A 19,606-nucleotide genomic window follows, 5' to 3' on the forward strand; every position below is an offset into this window, starting at 1 on the left:
TTGTCATATGGTTGCAATGTCTTTATAGGTTTAGTTTAGAGATACAGCATGGATTCCACGCTGACCATCGATCACCTGTTCATACTAGTTCGATGTTATCCCACTTTTTCATCCACTCCCTGCACACCAGGGATAATTTACAGAGAACAATTAAGCTACAAATACGCATGTCTTTGGAATGTCGGAGGAAACTGGAGCTGGAAACTTGGAGGTAAACTCGCGTGGTCACATGGAAAATGTGCAACCTCCACACAGACTGCACCCAAGGTAAGTTTCTGGTGCAGTGAGGTAGCAGCTCTACCTGCCGCGTCAGTGTGCCGCCCAGCTCTAAGATGTTATTTTTAAATCCAGCCACCTAATCCAGTACATCTTTTTTATGGTTGAGTTTGTTTCAAGAAGTCAGGGCCAGAGTTTTGAGGGGAGAAGACTAGACAATTCTGCACATTCTTACCAACTTGGCGCCAGAGTCTTCTAATTTCAACACAATTCAGAAAAAAATGAAGGCTTCTCTTTATTATAGTATTGTTGAAAGCTGCATAAAATGTTAAATTGATGAGATCTTTTTTAGATACAATTCAAAATACACTTGTTGGCAAAAGTAAGTTCAAATTTAATCCAGTTTTTCATCCTTACTACCAATGTATATTCGTGAATTTCAATTATTCCTGTCACTTTCTTTGGTTTAACAGGACCATTGTTACTCAGACAACAAGACACAAAGTGCTGGAGTAACTCAGCGAGTCAGGCAGCATCCGTAGAGAACATGACTGTGGCGTATCAGTTCGGAACCCTTCTTCAGGCTGAAGAACTTATCCATGTTCTCCAGAGGTGCTGCCTGACCCGCAGAGTTACTCCAGCACTGCCTTTATTTTTTTTGTTAACCAGCTTCTGCGTTCCTTGTTTCTCAGGATACACAAATTTACTGATAAAATCTGAACCTTAACCTTAAGTAAACTTGTATTTTTACGAGATTTGAAAATGTTCCTTATTGTTCGCCGGCTTCGGCCTTAAAATAAGTCAAACCATATTGACATTTATAACATGAGCATGTACTTTGCCAATACAGTGAAACTCCAATGATCCAGCTTTCCGTTGCTCAAAATTTTAAATGGCAGAGAAAATTTTGATTAGAGATGCTGCCTGACATACTTGGTTACTCCAACAATGTGTGTATCTTTTTTTATCAACACTTTTTAAAAGAAACAGAGATATGGCTCAAATGCAGGTAAATGGGACTGGCATGGACAAGTTATGCAGGCATGCCCAGGATAGAGAGGATATTTCTACTAGTGGGAGAGTCTAGAACCAGAGGTCATTGTCTCAGAATAAAAGGATGTTCCTTACAAGAGATGAGGAGGATTTTATTTGGTCAGAGGATGATTATTCTGTGGAATTCATTGCAAGTCAATGGATATTTTTAAGGCTGAGGTGGATAGATTCTTGATTAGTACAGGTGTCAGGGATTATGGGGAGAAAACGAGAATGGGGTTAAGAGAGAAAGATAGATTAGCCATGATGGAATGGCAGAGTAGACTTGATGGGCCGAATGGCCTATTCTGCTTCTATCACTTATGACATGAAGTTGGGCTGAAGAGCCTGTTTCTGTGCTGTATAAGTCTGTGGTTGACAGTCTGGAACGGGGGCGTAGAATGCCAAATGCAATTGGAGTGTGCAGTCAGATCCAGGTTGAAAGCTGATTGTGTGTCTGGCTGGCTCTGGAAATAGTGGGTGGAGGGTCAGAATGTGTTGTGTGCTATCCAGTCAGAGGAAAGCCGATACATGAGCCCTCTAGTTTAAAAGAGTGGAACGATTGTGATGAATGATTGCAGATCCACTTCTGGTAATGGAACACTGAGTGGCCTGGCTTGGATACCATCTTTGCTTCCATGTCTCCACGTTAAGACTTAATTACAGAGTGCCATGCTTAAAAACTGGTTTGGATACAGACAATATTGAAAGCTGCTGTACGACTAATCCAAACCTACACCAGCAATTGTTCAAAAATTTTATTTTCGACTGCTGGATATTCACAAACTGAAATGATTTAGTTCCAATCAGCATTGTGGAAATGCAGGTTAACATTCTCCAGGCTGCTACACTTGAGGCCTGAGTGGTGCCAGACCACAGAAATTGCCTTGAGAATATCTGACTAACCCCCTAGGCTCGTCAGTTCACTCTGCGCTGCCCTTCACTAGCTTCCTGCAGTGAACCAGCATCCTCATAAACTAAGACCAAAAGTGCTGGAGTAAAGGGCCTGTCCCACTTACGTGTCCTTGGCACGTAAATTACGCGACCTTGTGGTCGCGTTGAGCCGCGATGGTCCGGTGAAGGTCGGGCACGATTACATGCATACGCACAGCCGTCTAGAGCGTGTGATGTCATTTGAAGATGGGCACAGCTGGAGTAACTCAGCGTGACCGGCAGCATCTCTTGAGAGAAGGAATGGGTGACGTTTCATGTCGAGACTCTTCTTCAGTCTGAAAAGAAGGGTCTTGACCCGAAACGTCACCCATTGCTTCTCTCCAGAGATGCTGCCGGTCCCGCTGAGTTACTCCAGCATTTTGTGTCTATCTTCAATTTTCTTGGCCCCGCTCTGGGAGTAGAAGTGAGGGTGGATCCAGACCGCAACAGCCGTGAGCCCCAGGCCGAGTTCAGCGATCGTATGCCTGCTTCTGCTGCTGTTGAAGGTGAGATGTTGCATTGTGCCAGGGTCTTGGGCTTGTCCCACCTCAACGCGACCACGAGGTCGCGTAATTTGCGTGCCAAGGACACATAAGTGGGACAGGCCCTTAACTCAGTGGGTCAGGCAACATCTCTGGAGACCAGTGATAGGCGACGTTTTGGGACGGTATCATCCTCCAGCCTCTATCCCAAAACATCATCCATCCAAGTCCTGCAGAGATGCTGCCTTATCCTTTGAGTTACTCCAGTAATTTGTGGTGTACGTAAGATTCCAGCATCTGCAGTTCATTGTGTCTCCTTGTTAAACTAGATCAGTTCTCTTTATACTGGAGGAAATGTTGCTTAGGTAGCTTACAACCCAGTGGTATAGACAGTGAATTCTCTTAATTTTAAGTAACTTCTATTCACACTCCCCTTCCTCCACTTTAGTCATTTTACCAGTTCCACAGATCTCCTATTGTTTTCCTCTTGAGATCACACCTCCTCGAGTCAGCATTGGGCCTACCAGGCACTGCCCTGCCCGAGGTCATTTGTGGACTGCCCTGATTGGTCCTGTTCTTTTCTCACCTCCAGCTCTTCACCCCCCTCCCACTTTTAGTCTGAAGAAGGGTCCCGACCCAAAATGTCACCCAGCCATTCTCTCCAGAGATGCTGCCTGATCCGCTAAATTACTCCAGCACTTTGTCTTTGGGAGAAATTTGTGCTGGTTTAAGTTTTTGTAGTTTCCACAGTTGAGACTCAAATTCGTGAAACAAAAACAATTTTGGGAATAAATTTTCATTTATTTGTTTTTGTTTCACAAATTCGTGAGTGAAAAGGAAAAAAAACATGCTGGGGAAACTCAGGTCAGACAGCATCTTTGGAGAAGATTTCGGGTCAGGATCCTTCTTCAGACCCGACCCGAAATTTTACCTATCCACGTTCTCCAGAGATGACGTCTGACCTGCTGAGTTATTCCATCATTTTGTGTCCTTTAAAAAAAAATGCTAACACAGTTGTCATGGTAACCACTATAAACTATTGACGACACAAGGAACTGCAAATGCTGGAATCTTGAGCAAAGCACAACGTGCTGGAGAAACTCAGCCTCTAACCCAAAACATCATCCAGAGATGCTGCCTTATCCTTTGAGTTACTCCAGTAATTTGTGGTGTACGTAAGATTCCAGCATCTGTCGGCGTCAGTGGAAGGAATGGATAGGCGAATGAAGAATGGTCCCCATCCAAAACATTGTATAATCCCTTCACAGATGCTGGTTGACCTGCTGAATTCCTCCAGCACTTTATGTTTTGTACAAATGAATTGCCATCAGGTTAAAAACATAACAGGAGTTCAGACCAAAGTTTCAACCTGCATTAAAAAAATTTTAATCCTTAATCACATTCTTAAAATTATGTAAACCCCGCAAATTAAAATGAGGTCTGACGAGATTAAATAATTTAACTTAACAAACATTGAGTGGATAGTGAAAGTACTGGATAGAGTTAACGTGGAGAGAATGTTTCCACTAGTGGGAGAGTCTGTGGGCAGATGCCATAGCCTCAGAATAAAAGGACGTACCTTTGGAAAGGAGATGAGGAGGAATTTCTTTAGCCAGAGGGTGACGAATCTGGAATTCATTGCCAGACAGGTGGCACTACAGTATGGCAGAGATTGTCAAAATCTTGATTAGTAAGGGTGTAAGGGGTGATGGGGAGAAGGCAGGAAAATGGGGTTGAGAGGGATAGATCAGCCATGATAGGCAGAGTAGACAATGGGCCGAATGGTCTAATACTGCTCCTTAAACTTATGAACTCAGGTAACATGCCACTCCATACTTCCTACTGATTAACTGATGATAGTCACATAATTCTGCAGGAATAGATTTCATTTCACACAAGGTTTGTCCGTGTTGTTATCCTGCTTCACGTTTATGCACACATCTATCGTAGCAATTTCCACTTTCTCAGAGCCTCAGTCTCCATAGTAGGATATGCTTCAGTTTGTTTCCAAATGTTATTGCAACCTTTTTTGGAGATGCAAACATTGCATATTACTTCAATGTATGTTCTAAGTTTTAACAGCTGCTTTTGAAATCACTCCTCCAGCATCAGAGCCCCAATGTTTGGCTTTTTTCCCCAAATGGAGAATCCTGGTAGGATTTTTGAAAGTGAAACTACAGCAAGATGAACAGAATCCCAACTCTCGATTGAAGTTCGTCCAAAGCTGTCTTCATACTGGTGGAAAGTTTGCTAGTTTTAAGTTTTCGCAGCTTTCTTCATTTGAGACTGGAATTAAAATGAGAAATAAATTAGTTACATAGGACGGTATGGCACAGAAACAGGCCTTTCGGCCCATAATGTCTGTACCAACCAACATTTATCTGCATGGATATAATTTGTGGAATTCATTGCAACAGACAGTTGTGGAGGCCAAGACATATGGGATTTTTAAGGTGGAGATTGACAGATTCTTGATTAGTAATGGTGTTGAGGGTTATGGGGAGAAGGCAGGAGAATGGGGTTGAGATCGAAACATTGTTCAGCCATAACTGAGTGGCAGAGTAGACCTGAAGGGCCAAATAGCTTATGAACTTATGAATCCATGTCTCTCCATTCCCTGCCTATCCAAAAGCCTCTTAAACACCACTATTGTACCTGCCTCCACCACCACCCCTGACAGTGCATTCCAGGCCCAATAAAAACTTATCCTGCACATCTCCTTTAAACTTTGCCCTACTCATCTTAAAAAAATATACCCTCTCATGTTTGACATTTACACTCTGGGGAAAATGTTTCTGACTGTCTACCTTCTCATAATACCTCTCATAATTTTTGCATAGTTCCATCACGTCTCCCCGCAACCTCTGGCTATGCGGTAGACTTACTGACAAACTCTCCAGAGCAATAGACAATGCAAAGCCAAGAGAGGAGTTTCTTTCTGTCGTGGAAACAGACTAACTTACTTGCTCTGCTCCACCCTCAAGTCTCTTATCACGCTTCAGAAGACAGGGTAGCAGGAATCAATCCTGGACTGAAAGGACCAGGTAAGGATAGATGTTATCAGTGGTGTCATGGAGAGAGATGAGGTATATTAATCTCATTAAATTAAAATTGCCAAGGGTCAGATTAAGCTTTCAGCTTTAATATTTCCAAATATTAATATGGAACAGGCCCTTCAGCTCATCATATCTGTTCTAAACGTGATGAAAAATTAAACTAATCTTCTCTGTCTGCAATGTGGCACATATCCCTCCATTTCCTTTATGCCCATGTGCTTATCCCAAAGTGTCTTAAATGACACTATCATATCTGCTTCCACCAACACCCCTGGTAACGTGTTCCAGGCACCTGCCCCTCTGTAAAAATAAACGTTCTCCCTCTCCCCTTATAATCATGCCCTCAAGCCAAAGTCAAATGTCCAGAGTGTTCAATCGTCATATGTACCAGGAATGCAACAATGAAATCTTACTTGCTGTAGCTTTACTGGCATATTAACGCAACAACACAGCAAATAAATATGCATTCATTAATAATACCGGAGAACAGAGGTGGACGGGCGATGAGAGGAACATGGCGTCGAAGGAAGGCGATGGTTGGAGACTGGGACTCGCCTGGGACAAAGACCGCTCATAAGACCTGGAGTGCGAACTTCGAATATGGGGCCAAAACATGGCATGCGGGCTCTATAGACTATCTCTGTACACATGCTAATCGGGAGTATGGCAATACTCAATTAGACTGTAAGGAAAAGTATTTTATTGTGTTAGCACTTCGCACATGGCAATAAAAGCATCATTGAGCCATTTCCCCCAAAAAAACGGCCTCAGCCCCAGCCCTGGGTTTAGGGGGGAAGATTTTACACCAATGGATTGTTTTAGGTTGAGGCAAACTGTTCTGAGGCAGGAGATGGGAATGGAACTCTGTTTGTGAGAAGCACATGGAGACTATTTGCCCCTTTGAAGTCATGCAACAACTCATAGTAATTCTATGGAACTTGAGTAGTAGGTAATACCCTGTCTCACAAAACTGGGAATGGTTTTCCTGCTCCAGTGAAGATGGCCGGGGCAAAGAGAAGGACAACAGTTCACAGGACGATCAGATGGAGCCGATGGCTGCAATGGGCCTTTATAGCCAACTGTAGCTGGGACTGTGAGAATGGTGGCAAAACTCTTGCGTATGGATGCAGTGAGCTGTTTTTAAGCATTAGGTGCTTAACCAGGTATTGTACCTGTGTTAGGCAATAGCCTTACTGATCAGTATGCAAATAATCACTCACTGTCCCCTAGTAGGCGTCATAATAAAGGAACCATTGAACCGTAGCCACACAGTCATTCTATCTAAATTACGAACTTACCAGTTTCCATCGTATTAACTTGATCCATTCATCAGCTTCAATTCCTGTCTTTGTACACATATAATATGTTCGTTCAGGAAATACTAAACTGTAAAGAGAAGACAGAGCAGTGTTTATTCATTAACACAGACAAGACATCCATTTGGGTCACAATAGCTTGGGTTTATTATAGTCAGGTGTATCGAGGTACAGAAAAAAATTTGTTGTAGAATCATACAATATGGAAACAGGCCCTTCAGCCCAACTTGCCCATGCCGACCAAGATGTCCCATCTACACTAGTCCAACCTGCTTGCGTTTGGCCCATATTCCTCTAAAATTTTCCTATCCATGTACTTATCCAAATATCTTTTAAATGTTGTCATGGTACTCAAACAGACTATCCAGACAGATCAGATAATATTATACATAAATACAATTACGTAAAACTCGTACAAGTAAGAGCAAAGGGGAAAATGCAGTGTGCAGAATATAGTTCTCAGCATTTTAGTGCATCAGTCCATAGATAAAGTCCAATGTCTACAATGCGGTAGAGGTGAATCAGACTGTAACCTAGCTTACAGAAGACTGATAACAGAGGGGAAGTTCCTGAGTCTGGTCATGCGTGCTTCTGCTGATCGGGAGCGGGGAGAAGGAGGAATGACCAGGGTGTGACAAGTCTTAATTATTTTGGCTGCTCTCCCGAGGCAGGGTGAAATGTGATGGTGGGAAGTGTGATCTATGTGATGGACTTGCAATTCCCATCCCGCTGCCAGGGTGGTGGTGGAGGCCGATACGAAAGTAGGGTTTAAGCGTCTTTTCGATAGGAATATGGATATGTAGGGAATGTAGGGATATGGATCACATGCATACAAAGGAGTTGGTTTATGTTGGCATTAAGTCTGGCACAGACATTGTGGGCCAAAGAGCCTGTTCCCGAGTTGTGCTGTTCTATGTTATTCACCACTCCAACAACTCGCGTCATTCAGTTGTCTTTAAAGCATTGTTCATAAGCTACTAGGGTGGATTGGACCCACATTTCGTTCCCCTAGCTCCTGGTTCAACCAAGTGCATTAGGAAACCATTGAAGAGAACACACCATTACGAAGCCAATATTACTTAAAAGCAAACCCCAAAGTGCTGGAGGAACTCAGCAGCAATGATCGTCATTTCATTTCGTTTGGACCCCCAGGGGTCCAAATGACAAATAAATTGATTCTGATTCTGATTCTGATAGAGCGGGTCTAAGATCTTTGCTCAGCAGGTCAGGCAGCATCTGTGGAAGGAATAGGAAATGAACAACATTTCAAGTCAGGTGGGGGGAGTGAACAAAAGATTCAAAGTGCTGGAGGAACTCAGCAGGTTAGGCAGCATCTTTGGAGAACATGGATAGGAGATCTTTCGGCTCTGGAAATTGGGACCTTTTATTATTTAAAGGCCGCACGCGGTGTTGGAGGATTGAGAACGTGAATTTTGTTTTAGTTACCAGAAACAATTAATCTTCTCTTGTGAGTAGTCAAATTGTACCGCAGTGCATTCAGTTAGATTCAGTGTCCTGATTGGTTCTGTAGACTGTAGAGTAAAAATAATAATTTTAGTTATTACAGAAAGCATTCAAGATTCTTAAACATTTTAAGGTGTGAAGGGAAAGATTTAATAGGAACCTGAAGGGCAGCCTTTTCAAACAGTAAGTGGTGGGTATATGGAATGAGCTGCCAGAGGAGGTACTTGAGGCAGATACTATGAAGACATTGGACACGTACCCAGATAAGATAGATTTAGAGGGATATGATCCAAACACAGGCAGCTTAGATGGGGCATGTTGGTCGGCATGGTCAAGTTGGGCCGAAGAGCCTGTTTTTGTGCTGTGTGACTCTAAGCACAGATGATGCTGTCTGTGTCTCTGAGAGAAATGGCATTGGGATGTCTGACTTACAATTTAAAATATAGCGCACGTCTCAAAACATTGTGCTGAATAACGTTTTGATGAATTAAATAACAGCGTGACTGTATTGCTCCTAATGAAGAGGTATTCTACATTCTGTGAATCCATCCTCAACTAAATACGGGGTACCTCTGGCATTTATCTGTCTGTCTGCCTGCCTGTCTGTCTCTCTGTCTATCAATCTATAAACATTTAATCACAAACTCAACGATCTGAAAAAAGCCAAGACATAAAATTTGGAATGAAGTTGGCATTGTCAGTGTCACTAACACCAAGTTACCAATCTACGTTTAACACAGAGATGCGGGAGTCCACATTGATATTGCAATATATTATCTCAATCCTGCCTTTCTTTGTAGATTAAATCTTTACCTTCCCCCCCCCCCCCATTAATTAGCCAGTGTCAGTTTGTGAAAGTGTGCTGCATATTGTCACCAGGTCGGCATCGGTAATCGTTTATAATTGTCGCATCTACCGAGACACAGTGTTTTCATCCGATCCAGATGCATGTATACAGATGTGCTGCAGTAGTGCAGCACGGTGGCGCAGCGGTAGAGTTGCTGCCTTACAGCACTTGCAGCACTGGAGATCCGGGTTCGATCCCAACTACGGCTGTTGTCTGTACAGTGTTTGTAGTTTCTTCCTGTGACCTGCGTGGGTTTTCTCCGAGATCTTTGTTTTTTCCCCCACTCCAAAGACGTACAGGTTTGTAGGCTAATTGGCTTGGTAAATGTAAAAATTGTCCCTAGTGTGTGTGGGATAATGTTAATGTGCGGGGATCGACAGTCAGCGTGGACCCGGTGGGCCGAAGGGCCTGTTTCCGCGCTATATCTCTAAACTAAACTAAAGCATTTTATCAGGATGCATCATAGCATGGTTTAGGAACAGCTCCATCCAAGACCACAAGGAATTGAAATAGTGGTGAACATAGCCCAGACCATCAAGCAAACAAACCTCCCTTCCATTGACTCCATCTTCATTTCATGCTGCTTCAGCAAGGCCACCTCCATAATCAAGGACCTCAGTCATTCCCTGTTCTCCCCTCTCCCATCAAGTAAGAGGTACAGAAGTATGATAATACATACAGTACCTCCAGATTCGGGACAGTTTCTTCCCATTCAATTGTTACCATTCAACTGAACCGTCTCATCACCAACTAGAGTGGTCAGCTATGATCTCTCACCTACCTCAATGGAGAAACCCTTCTTCAGACTATCTTAAAAGGGTTTTGGCAGAAACTTTGCCTACCTTGCACCATAATGCTGCTGCACTCCCATTTCCTGTGTATGTCGACTGGCATTGCAGTTCCCAAAACACCATATGGTCCTGACCTCTGACCTCAATGGAGACCCCCGCAAGCAACAAAACTAGCTTTTCTAAACTGTACCTTGGTACACTCGTCACAATAATAATATAATATATTATTTTTTATTGGACAAAGCAAAATTTTAGACAACCTTGGTACTCGTCACAATAAACTAAACTAAACTATGCTCCTCACATACAAGGTTCTTTATAGACCCCACCACTGCTAATGTTATTTTCCTAATTTATTTATGCAGTTAACAGAGTTTAAATTCCCCAGTGGGTGAGGTGGGATTTGTACTTATTCCCAAATGGTTAACTAGATGTCATATGGATAGGACATACAACAAAGAAGCTTTTCACTGTATCTCCGTACATAAGACAATAAACTAAACTGTACCAGCAGAGGGCCTTGAGTCAGCAACAGGGCTGAGAACTCAGCAGGCGATTTCTATTTTAAGATTAATAAAGCTGCTCAGATGCAATTTGTTTCACAACATACCATTTTGTCTTTGAAATACTTCAGTTCATTCCTATGTAAAATAAACCATCTGGTTTTCCAAGTCTGAAAAGAGAAGGAAATGCACGAGAATTAACCAATTGTTCATCAAAGTAAAACCATATTATGGGAAGCACCATGACACAGCAGTAGAGGTGCTGCCTCACGGCGTCAGAGGCCCAGGTTCGTTCCTGATATCGGGTGCTGTCTGTGTGGAGTTTGCACGTTCTCCCTGTGACCGCGTGGATTTTCTCTGGGCCCCCGGTGTCCTTCCACATTCCAAAGGCGTGCGGGTTTGTAGGTTAATTGGCTTCTGTAAATTATTCCTGGTGTGTTGGGTAGAACATGGGTGATCACTGGTCAGCACAGACTCGGTGGGCTGAAGGGCCTGATTCCACACTGTATCTCTATCCAAAATTAAACTATGCTTCATGGTGACAGAGTAATTTTAAGCAGGGAAGTGCAGAGATAAATAATTTGAGAATAAAAAAAGAAAGTTGTGAGTGTGGAATTCTCGGCCTCAGAGGGCGGTGGAGGCCAGTTCTCTGGATACTTGCAAGAGAGAGCTAGATAGGGCTCTTAAAGATAGCGGAGTCAGGGGATATGGGGAGAAGGCAGGCACGGGGTACAGATTAGGGATGATCAGCCATGATCAAATTGAATGGCGGTGCTGGCTCGAAGGGCCGAATGGCCTACCCCTGCACCTATTGTCTATTGTCTAAAATATTCAAGAGGTCAGGTCAGACGAAAGAAGCCCACCATTGACTCCATCACTTCAAGCTGCCTTGGGAAAGCAGCCAACATAACCAAGGACCATTCACCTCCCGGTCATTCCCTCGTCTCCCCTCTCCCATCGGGCAGAAGATACAATAACTTGAAAGCACATAGCACCAGATTCAGGAACAGCCCTTTTCCCCACTATTTTCAGCTGTTCCTGTGCTATACGTTCCATTTAGCCCGTGCTGGTTGTTACCCACCATTGGGAACACATCCGACCTTTCCCTATTATCACTGTGGGCTCCTTTGAAATCCCTCACAAGTATCTTTTAAGTGTGATCCTTAAATTTACATTCAGCGCCTCATAACGAGATCCCAATCAAGTTTTGCCTCATGTTTAGACTTTGGAGATACAGTGTGGAAACAGGCCCTTCGGCACACCGAGTCCTTGCAGACCAGCGATCACTTCGTATGCTAGCATTATCATACACACTGGGGACAATTTACCATTTACAACTTACAGAAGTCAATTAACCTACATACCCGCACGTCTTTGGAATGTGGGAAGAAACCAGAGCATCCGGAGAAAACCAATGAGGTCATAGGGAGAAGATATAAACTCCGTACAGACAGCACCAGTAATCAGGATTGAACCCGGGTCTCAGGTGCTGTAAGGCAGCAGCACTATTACTGCGCCACCGTGCCGCGCCTAAGAGATGTTATCTAAACAGTTTTCACAATTGCCTCACATCTTGCCTAGGTGAGGTCTGCTGTATGAGTTTATCGGATTGTATGCAAAACAAAGAAATTCACTACACGTAGGTACATGTGACAATAAAGTATTATTAAATTGAATTGAAATTAATTCAATCTAAACAAATCCGGAGTACCCAGAGGAAACCCACGCGATCACAGGGAGAACGTACAAACTCCGCACAGACAGCACCCCCAGTCAGGATTAATCCCGGGTCTCTGGGGCTATGAGGAAGCAACTCTACCAGCTGCATCTCCCGCTTCATATAACATGGCAACTACATGTAGTTGTGCATCGACTAAGCATAGAATCTCACCTTTACTCGGCCTCCTTGCTTGGTGAGATAGCCTTCCTTGGTGCCCAGCTGTAAATTAGAAAACATGGTTCTAAGATTATTGCTAACACAGATTGGACCAGTTGTCATCTACAAGCTGGTTAAAGCAGGAACAAGTGAGTTAGGTAAAGCATCCATTGTTAACAAGCCAAGCCAACCCAAAGGTGACAACATTCTTGCACTGCTGTAGAGAGACTTATGTAAACATGTAGTACTGTTCCCCTCATCAAAACCAAATAACTAATCATTGACGACGGAAAGGGGAAGTCGGGAGTCCACGCACCAGTTTTTGACGATGTGTTGGCAGTGGTGAGAGTTAGCAGCTTCAAGTTCCTGGGCGCTAACATCTGGGATCACCTGTCCTGGCTCCATCACATAGACGTGATCACCAAGAAGGCTTTTAATACCTCTACTACTTAGAAGTTTAAAGATTCGGCATGTCTCTGGTAACTGCATGAATAAATCAGGAAAGTAACGTCTGCAGTGGTGGGGACTATAAAGAACCTTGTATGTGAGGAGGAGTGTCCTTTGGAGAACATACAACTCCAGACCCACAGCAAGGTGGTTGTCTTCACTGCTCTCTAAAACAGTCCATGCTATTCAAGTCATGCATAGACCCATCAGGCAGGAGGGGAATACTTAGGGCGAATACACAGTATTTTAGCCAGAGTAGGGTCATTAAGAAACAAAGGACATAGGTTTTATGTGAGAGGGGAAAAATGTAAAAGGAACCTGAGGGGCAAAGTTTTCCACACATTCGGTGGGTATATGGAATAAGCTGCTAGAGGAGGTAGTTGAGGCATGTGCTATAACATTTAAAAGATACTTTGACAGGTACATGGATAGGAAAGAGTAGAGGGATATGGGCCAAACGCAGCCAAATGGAACTAGCTTAGATGAGGCATCGTTAGGCCAAAAGTCTCACATTGTATCTACCTCCACCTCCACCCATTACAGTGCGTTCAAGGCTCCGACCACCCTCTCCGGGAAAATTTCATGGAGATGTATGGGGCAAGATTCTTTTTACACAAAGAGTAGTGAGGGCTTGGGACACCTTGGTGGAGGCAGAGCATTTAAGAGACGTTTAGATAGGCACATGAAAGTGCAGTGAATTGAAGAATATGGATCATGTACAGGCAGACAAGATCAGTTTAACTAGGCATCATGTTCGGCACAAACGTGGGCTGAAGGGCTCGTTCCTGTTCCTGTACTGTTCTATGTTCTATGTCTCAAGTAATTGATTTTTCCGATCTGGGAAAAAAGTTCAGACTCTCTACCCAATCTATGTCTCTCATGATTTTATACACTTTAATATTGGCCTAACCAGCAACATATATATCCATGGAATTAACCCAAAAAGTGCCGTAGAAATGCCGGCTGTTTTTTTTTGATCCAGCATTCATTTAACATTGCCACTGTATACATTTTAGAAGCAAATCACTGGTTCAGAAAGCAAGAAATTTCAGAGAATTGCGGACGCAGCTCACACGAACCATCCTCCATTCCATTGACTCCTGAGTGGCCCTGAGTGGGGGCGCCGCCGAGTATGGCTGCCCTGCCTGCAGCTGTTCGTCCTTTCACCCTTTAAAAATGTTTTAGTGTGTTGAAAGTTTTTGTTTTGGAGGTCTAGTCTCTTTATGTGGGGGGGTGGGGGAAGGGGGAAACTATATTTCTCAGTCTCTACCTGGTTGGAGATACGGCTTTCCTCCGAGCCGCATCTTCTCCCCTTCCTCGCGGCCTACCAACGGGACTGGAGCGGCGTTTCCTGCCGGGACCGGCCAGAACCTCAGCTTCGGCAGCGGCACAGCTCAGAAGCACCATCGCGGAGCGGGCGATGCCTTACCTGGGTCGCCGTGTGGTAAGCTCCGGAGTCCTTAGACTGCCGACTCCAACATCGTCGCGGAGTGTCCAGCTGCGGGCGGCGCTGGGCTGGAGATATGACATACCTCAGAGAATGGCACCAGCCGAGTCCCTAGCTTGCTTAATCTATGTTTTAAAAAAGGCTCATGCTTATGGCTCTCGTACACGCTCAAAGAGTCCGGTAAACACTGTGGAGCCTGGGATCTCTCGCCGAGATCGCCAGTGTTGGTGCTCCGACCAGCGCGGCCTGTGGACTTCAGGAGCCGCGGTCTCCGGGGAGGAAGCGGCCGTTCCAGACACTCCAAGCCGCGAGAGTGTTTGCCTGACTCCGGAGCTCCATCATCCGGCGCGAGGGTCTGTAACATCGGGCCGCCGTCGCGGCGACTGCGGAGGCCTCAACAGGCCCGACCATGGGTGAACAATGAAGAAGAGGACTGGACTTTGTTGCCTTCCCTCACAGTGGGAACCATTGTGGGGGGATGTTTTTATGTTCAATGTTAAATTCTTTAATGTTGTGTTTTTATATTTATTGGTGTGCTGCAAATGGCAACTCAAATTTCACTACTCCAATTGGTGTATGTGACAATAAATGTCCTTTGTCCTTTGTCACCCCTGTCACTCCCTCTTCTCTCTCCCATCAGGCAAGAGGTACAGAAGTGTGAAAATGCACACCTCCAGATTCAGGGACAGTTTCTTCCCAGCTGCTATCAGGCAACTGAACCATCCTATTACCAACTAGAGAGCGGTCCTGACTTTCCATCTACCTCATTGGAGACCCTTGGATTAACTTTAATTGTACATTACCTTGCACTAAACATTATTCCCTTTATCCAGTATCTGTACATTGTGGACGTCTTGATTGTAATCAAGTATAGTCTTTCCGCTGACTGGATAGCACGCAACAAAAAGCTTTTCACTGTACCTCGGTGCACGTGACATTAAAGTAAACTAAACTAAATTAAACAAATCACAGCCTGGTAAATAATTCCAACCCAGCTGGAGCCGGGCATGGAGCTAAGATGGTGCACTCACAGAGGGAGCCTTGGAAACAAGGTCGTTCTCTGTCCGTCCTGTCTGCATGGCTGTGTGGACCCGCACTGATTCGTAAATGGAAGGCTCCTCCACTTGCCGAGGGTATGGACTCTTCAGTACAAGCAGCGTCCCTTCGGATAAATAAATTTGATAAAAACATGATGCTTATCTTGTAGTTTAGAGATGGACACAAAATACTGGAGTAACTCAGTGGGTCAGGCAGCATCTCGAGAAAAGGAATAGGTGACGTTCGTGTCGTGACCCTTCTTTACACCCAAAGTCAAAGGAGATGGAAACTAGTATGGAACTAGATGGTATGGACAAATCTGAGCTGGTACCGATGGCCATTGGAGCCCACAATAGTCCATTGTTGGCTGTGGAAGAGGTGATAACAAAGGGATATATGGATGTGAACAGTGGAAGTGGCAGGACAGCGTGGGTGGGGGAGGGGCAGAGAGAGAAGGAAGGCAGTGGATACTTAAAATTAGAGAAATCAATATTCATACCGTTGGGTTTTAAGCTGCCCAGGTGAAATATCAGGTGCTGTTCCTCCAATTTACATGTGGCTGCACTCTGGACAGTGGAGAAGGCCCAGGACAGAAAGGTCAGTATGGGAACGGGAAGGGGAGATAAAACATTTGGCAACCAGGAGATCGCGTAGGCCAAGGCTGACTGAGTGTAGGTGTTCAGTGTTAGTTTAGCGATACAGCACGGAAACAGAATCCACGGACACAAATATTCCTCTCATGATTTTATACACGTCTATAAGGACATCCTCCTGTGCTCCTAGGAATAAAGTCCAAGCTTGCCTGCCCTCTCCGTATGGCTCAAGCTCTCCAGTCCTGGCAAAATCCTCGTAAATGTCCTCTGCACCCTTTCTATCTTGAAAACATTTTTCCTATAACATGGTGGCCAAAACTGAATACAATACTCTGAATGTGGTCATACCAATGTCTTGCATAACTGCAACACGACCTCCTAACTTCTACACTCAATGCTCTGACTGATGATATGACAATAAACTCCACTCGACTCGGTATGGGAGTGAGCAAGGTTGGTCCATTACCAAATTCCACAGGTGTTGGGCTCAATCCAGTATTACAGAATATAGCCTGAAGAAGGGTTTTGGCCCGAAACATTGCCTATTTCCTTTGCTCCATATATGCTCCATACAAGGGCCACATCTAACTCCCTAATATGAGGGAGTTAGATGTGGCCCTTGTGGCTAAGGGGATCAGGGGGTATGGAGAGAAGGCAGGTACGGGATACTGAGTTGGATGATCAGCCATGATCATATTGAATGGCGGTGCAGGCTCGAAGGGCCGAATGGCCTACTCCTGCACCTAATTTCTATGTTTCTATGTTTCTATGCTGCTGCACCCGCTGAGTCTCTCCAGCATTTTTGTGTACCTATTACAGAATATAGATTCAGCAAAACACTCACCTACACTAATCTTAACTGGGATGCCTACAAACAGCATAGATCAACGCCGTGTGGAATCTTTCCTGTTCTTTCTGAGGACAGCCATGATGGAGCTACCATGGGAAGGCCTGCATTTATTGCCAATGCTTAACTGCCTCAAGAAGTTTGTGGTGAGCTGCCTCCTTGAGATGGCAAATTCCAAACAGTAAGGCATTGAGTAGAAGCGTCAGCAAGTCATGAGGCAGTTTGATAAGACTTTGGTTAGGCCACGCTTGGAGTATTGCGTGTAGTTCTGGTCACCCCATTACAGGAAGGATGCGGAGGCTTTGAAGGATTGAGGGGAGACCTGATAAAAGTATAGCAAGTGTGAGAGGCATAGATAGGGCAGACAGTCAGAACACTTTTCCGCAGGGTGGAAATATCAAATACTAACGGGCAAAGCTTTATTGTGAGAGTGCAAAGTTTAAAGGAGAGATGCAGGGTGAATTTGTTATTTTTACACACAGAGGCTGGTGAATGCCCGGAATACACTGCCAGGGTGGTAGTGGAGGCAGATATGATAATGGTGTTTGAGGCTTTTGGATAGGCACATGGATTTGCATGCAAGGATATGGATCACATGCACACAGATAAGATTTGGTCTTGGTATAATATTCAGCACCAATATTGTGAGCTGAAGGGCTTGTTCATGTGCTGTACTGTTCTATATTCCCTCAAAGATTACTCCACATAATACCATTCTTGAACAACAAATATACTATTGCAAAGATATTTTAACATACACAATGAAAACATATTATGTCATAGGAGCAGAAGTAGGCCATTCGGCCCATCGTCTACTTCACCATTCAATCATGGCTGACCTATCTTTCTCTCTCATCCCCATTCTCCTGCCTTCTCCCCTTATCCATAGAGGCAACTGTGGAGGCCTCAATTGGCCCGACTATGGGTGAACTGGGGATGGGGACTGGACATTGTGCCTTCCCCCATAATGGTAACCATTGTGGGGGGATGTTTCTATGTTAAAGATCCTTATTGTTCCGTTTCCTAGATGGCTGCTGGAAGGGAGAGTGAACGCTGGCGCGATTAGCTGCCGCTGCTCTCTCTTTGAATTGTGTCTTTGAATTGTGTATTGTTGATGTCTTTACTATTTATTTTTGATTTTTTTTTGTCGTTATTTTTTGTTTTGTTTCATTCCGCTTACATGTTTTGAATTCTGTTTACTAAATTTTGTAAGGTGTCCTTGAGAGTCTTGAAAGGCGCCCATAAATAAAATTTATTATTATTATTATTATTATCCTTTGACACCCTTCCGAATAAAGTGTCTGTTAATCTCCGCCTTCATACTGTAAATCAATACAATCAAGTCAGTCTAGTACAATAGATATTCCAACGAGGAAGATACAGAGTGCCGAACATAGTTCCCAGCATTGTAGTGCATCACTTCCAGAGACCAAGTCCAATGTCAACAATAAGGTGGAGGTGAATCAACTTGGCATCCACAGCTGTCTGTGGCATAGAAAACAAAATAAAACTCATACAAAACAATTTCTGAACTTTTAAAAACTACAAAATAACTGAGAACCCTTCATTACTCCTCTGCTGGGTGGAGTTTTCCAGGTTCTCACTGATACATTTCCATGTGAAAGCGTGGTGAGAGTGGGAGGAGAATGGAAAATCCTTGCGTCACAAAGTCTTTGTCCTGCTCCAACCACATTGACACTATGGCCTAGAAAGCACATCAACGCCTCTGCTTCCTCAGACGTCTAAGGAAGTTCAGCATGTCTCCAATGACTCTGACCACATGCTCCATCATCAACCATCTGCACTTTATCTTGCCTCAGGAAAGAACCCAATATATAATAAGGTCATAAGTGATTGGAGTAGAATTAGGCCATTCGGCCAATCAAGTCTACTCCGCCATTCAATCATGACTGATCTATCTCTCCCTCCTAACCCCATTCTCCTGCCTAGATTCTCCTAACCGAGAATCTATCTCTGCCTTAAAAATATCCACTGCCTTGGCCTCCACAGCCTTCTGTGGCAAAGAATTCCACATACACAAATCAAGGACTTGTCCCACCCCAGCCATTTCTCCTTCTCCCTGCTCCCGTCCAGCAGAAGGTACAGAAGTTTGAAAGCACGCACCACCAGATTCAGGAATAGATTGTTAGCCTCTGTTATCAGGCTTCTGAACGGTCCTTCCATAAGCTAGGGTACTGTTTGCTTCACCTCTACCCCATTGTGGACATTAGACTTTGTCTATGGAACAGATGCAACCACTTACAACACTCAGAACCAGTGTACGGCAGAGAGTGTCCGGAGAGAACTATTGTGAGAATCGGTGGAGTGCATGTAACTTAGATCTTGGTTGGACCCCAAATGTGAGGCCAGGAAATGGAGTTGGAAGCAATGTGGGACGAGGTGGGTGTGACTGGCAGATGAGTTGGGTGGGGGAGAGAAGGATGGAAAAGCTTTTCCCACTGAGAGTAGGGAAGATTCAAACAAGGGGACATGGCTTGAGAATTAAGGGACTGAAGTTTAGGGGTGACATGAGGGGGAACTTCTTTACTCAGAGAGTGGTAGCTGTGTGGAATGAGCTTCCAGTGAAGGTGGTGGAGGCAGGTTCGTTTTTATCATTTAAAAATAAATTGGATAGTTATATGGATGGGAAGGGAATGGAGGGTTATGGTCTGAGCGCAGGTATATGGGACTAGGGGAGATTATGTGTTCGGCACGGAC

General features: G+C 44.3%; 1 protein-coding gene across 1 annotated transcript in view; it reads right to left on the reverse strand.

The window, feature by feature from the left end:
- Positions 1 to 4,704: 4,704 nt before the first annotated feature.
- The window catches only part of dapp1 (dual adaptor of phosphotyrosine and 3-phosphoinositides), a 102,157-nt gene continuing 87,255 nt past the window's right edge, over positions 4,705 to 19,606 (reverse strand). The window contains exons 4-9 of the mRNA XM_055641133.1: positions 15,442 to 15,572; positions 12,532 to 12,579; positions 10,748 to 10,810; positions 8,482 to 8,567; positions 7,018 to 7,105; positions 4,705 to 4,949 (exon numbers count right to left, since the gene is read on the reverse strand). Of these exons, the coding sequence (XP_055497108.1) occupies positions 4,920 to 4,949; positions 7,018 to 7,105; positions 8,482 to 8,567; positions 10,748 to 10,810; positions 12,532 to 12,579; positions 15,442 to 15,572 (446 nt within the window). The 3' untranslated portion in view covers positions 4,705 to 4,919. The remainder of the gene's footprint in view (positions 4,950 to 7,017; positions 7,106 to 8,481; positions 8,568 to 10,747; positions 10,811 to 12,531; positions 12,580 to 15,441; positions 15,573 to 19,606) is intronic.

Source organism: Leucoraja erinacea, chromosome 1 (genome assembly GCF_028641065.1).
Source record: "Leucoraja erinacea ecotype New England chromosome 1, Leri_hhj_1, whole genome shotgun sequence".
NCBI lineage: Eukaryota > Metazoa > Chordata > Chondrichthyes > Rajiformes > Rajidae > Leucoraja > Leucoraja erinaceus.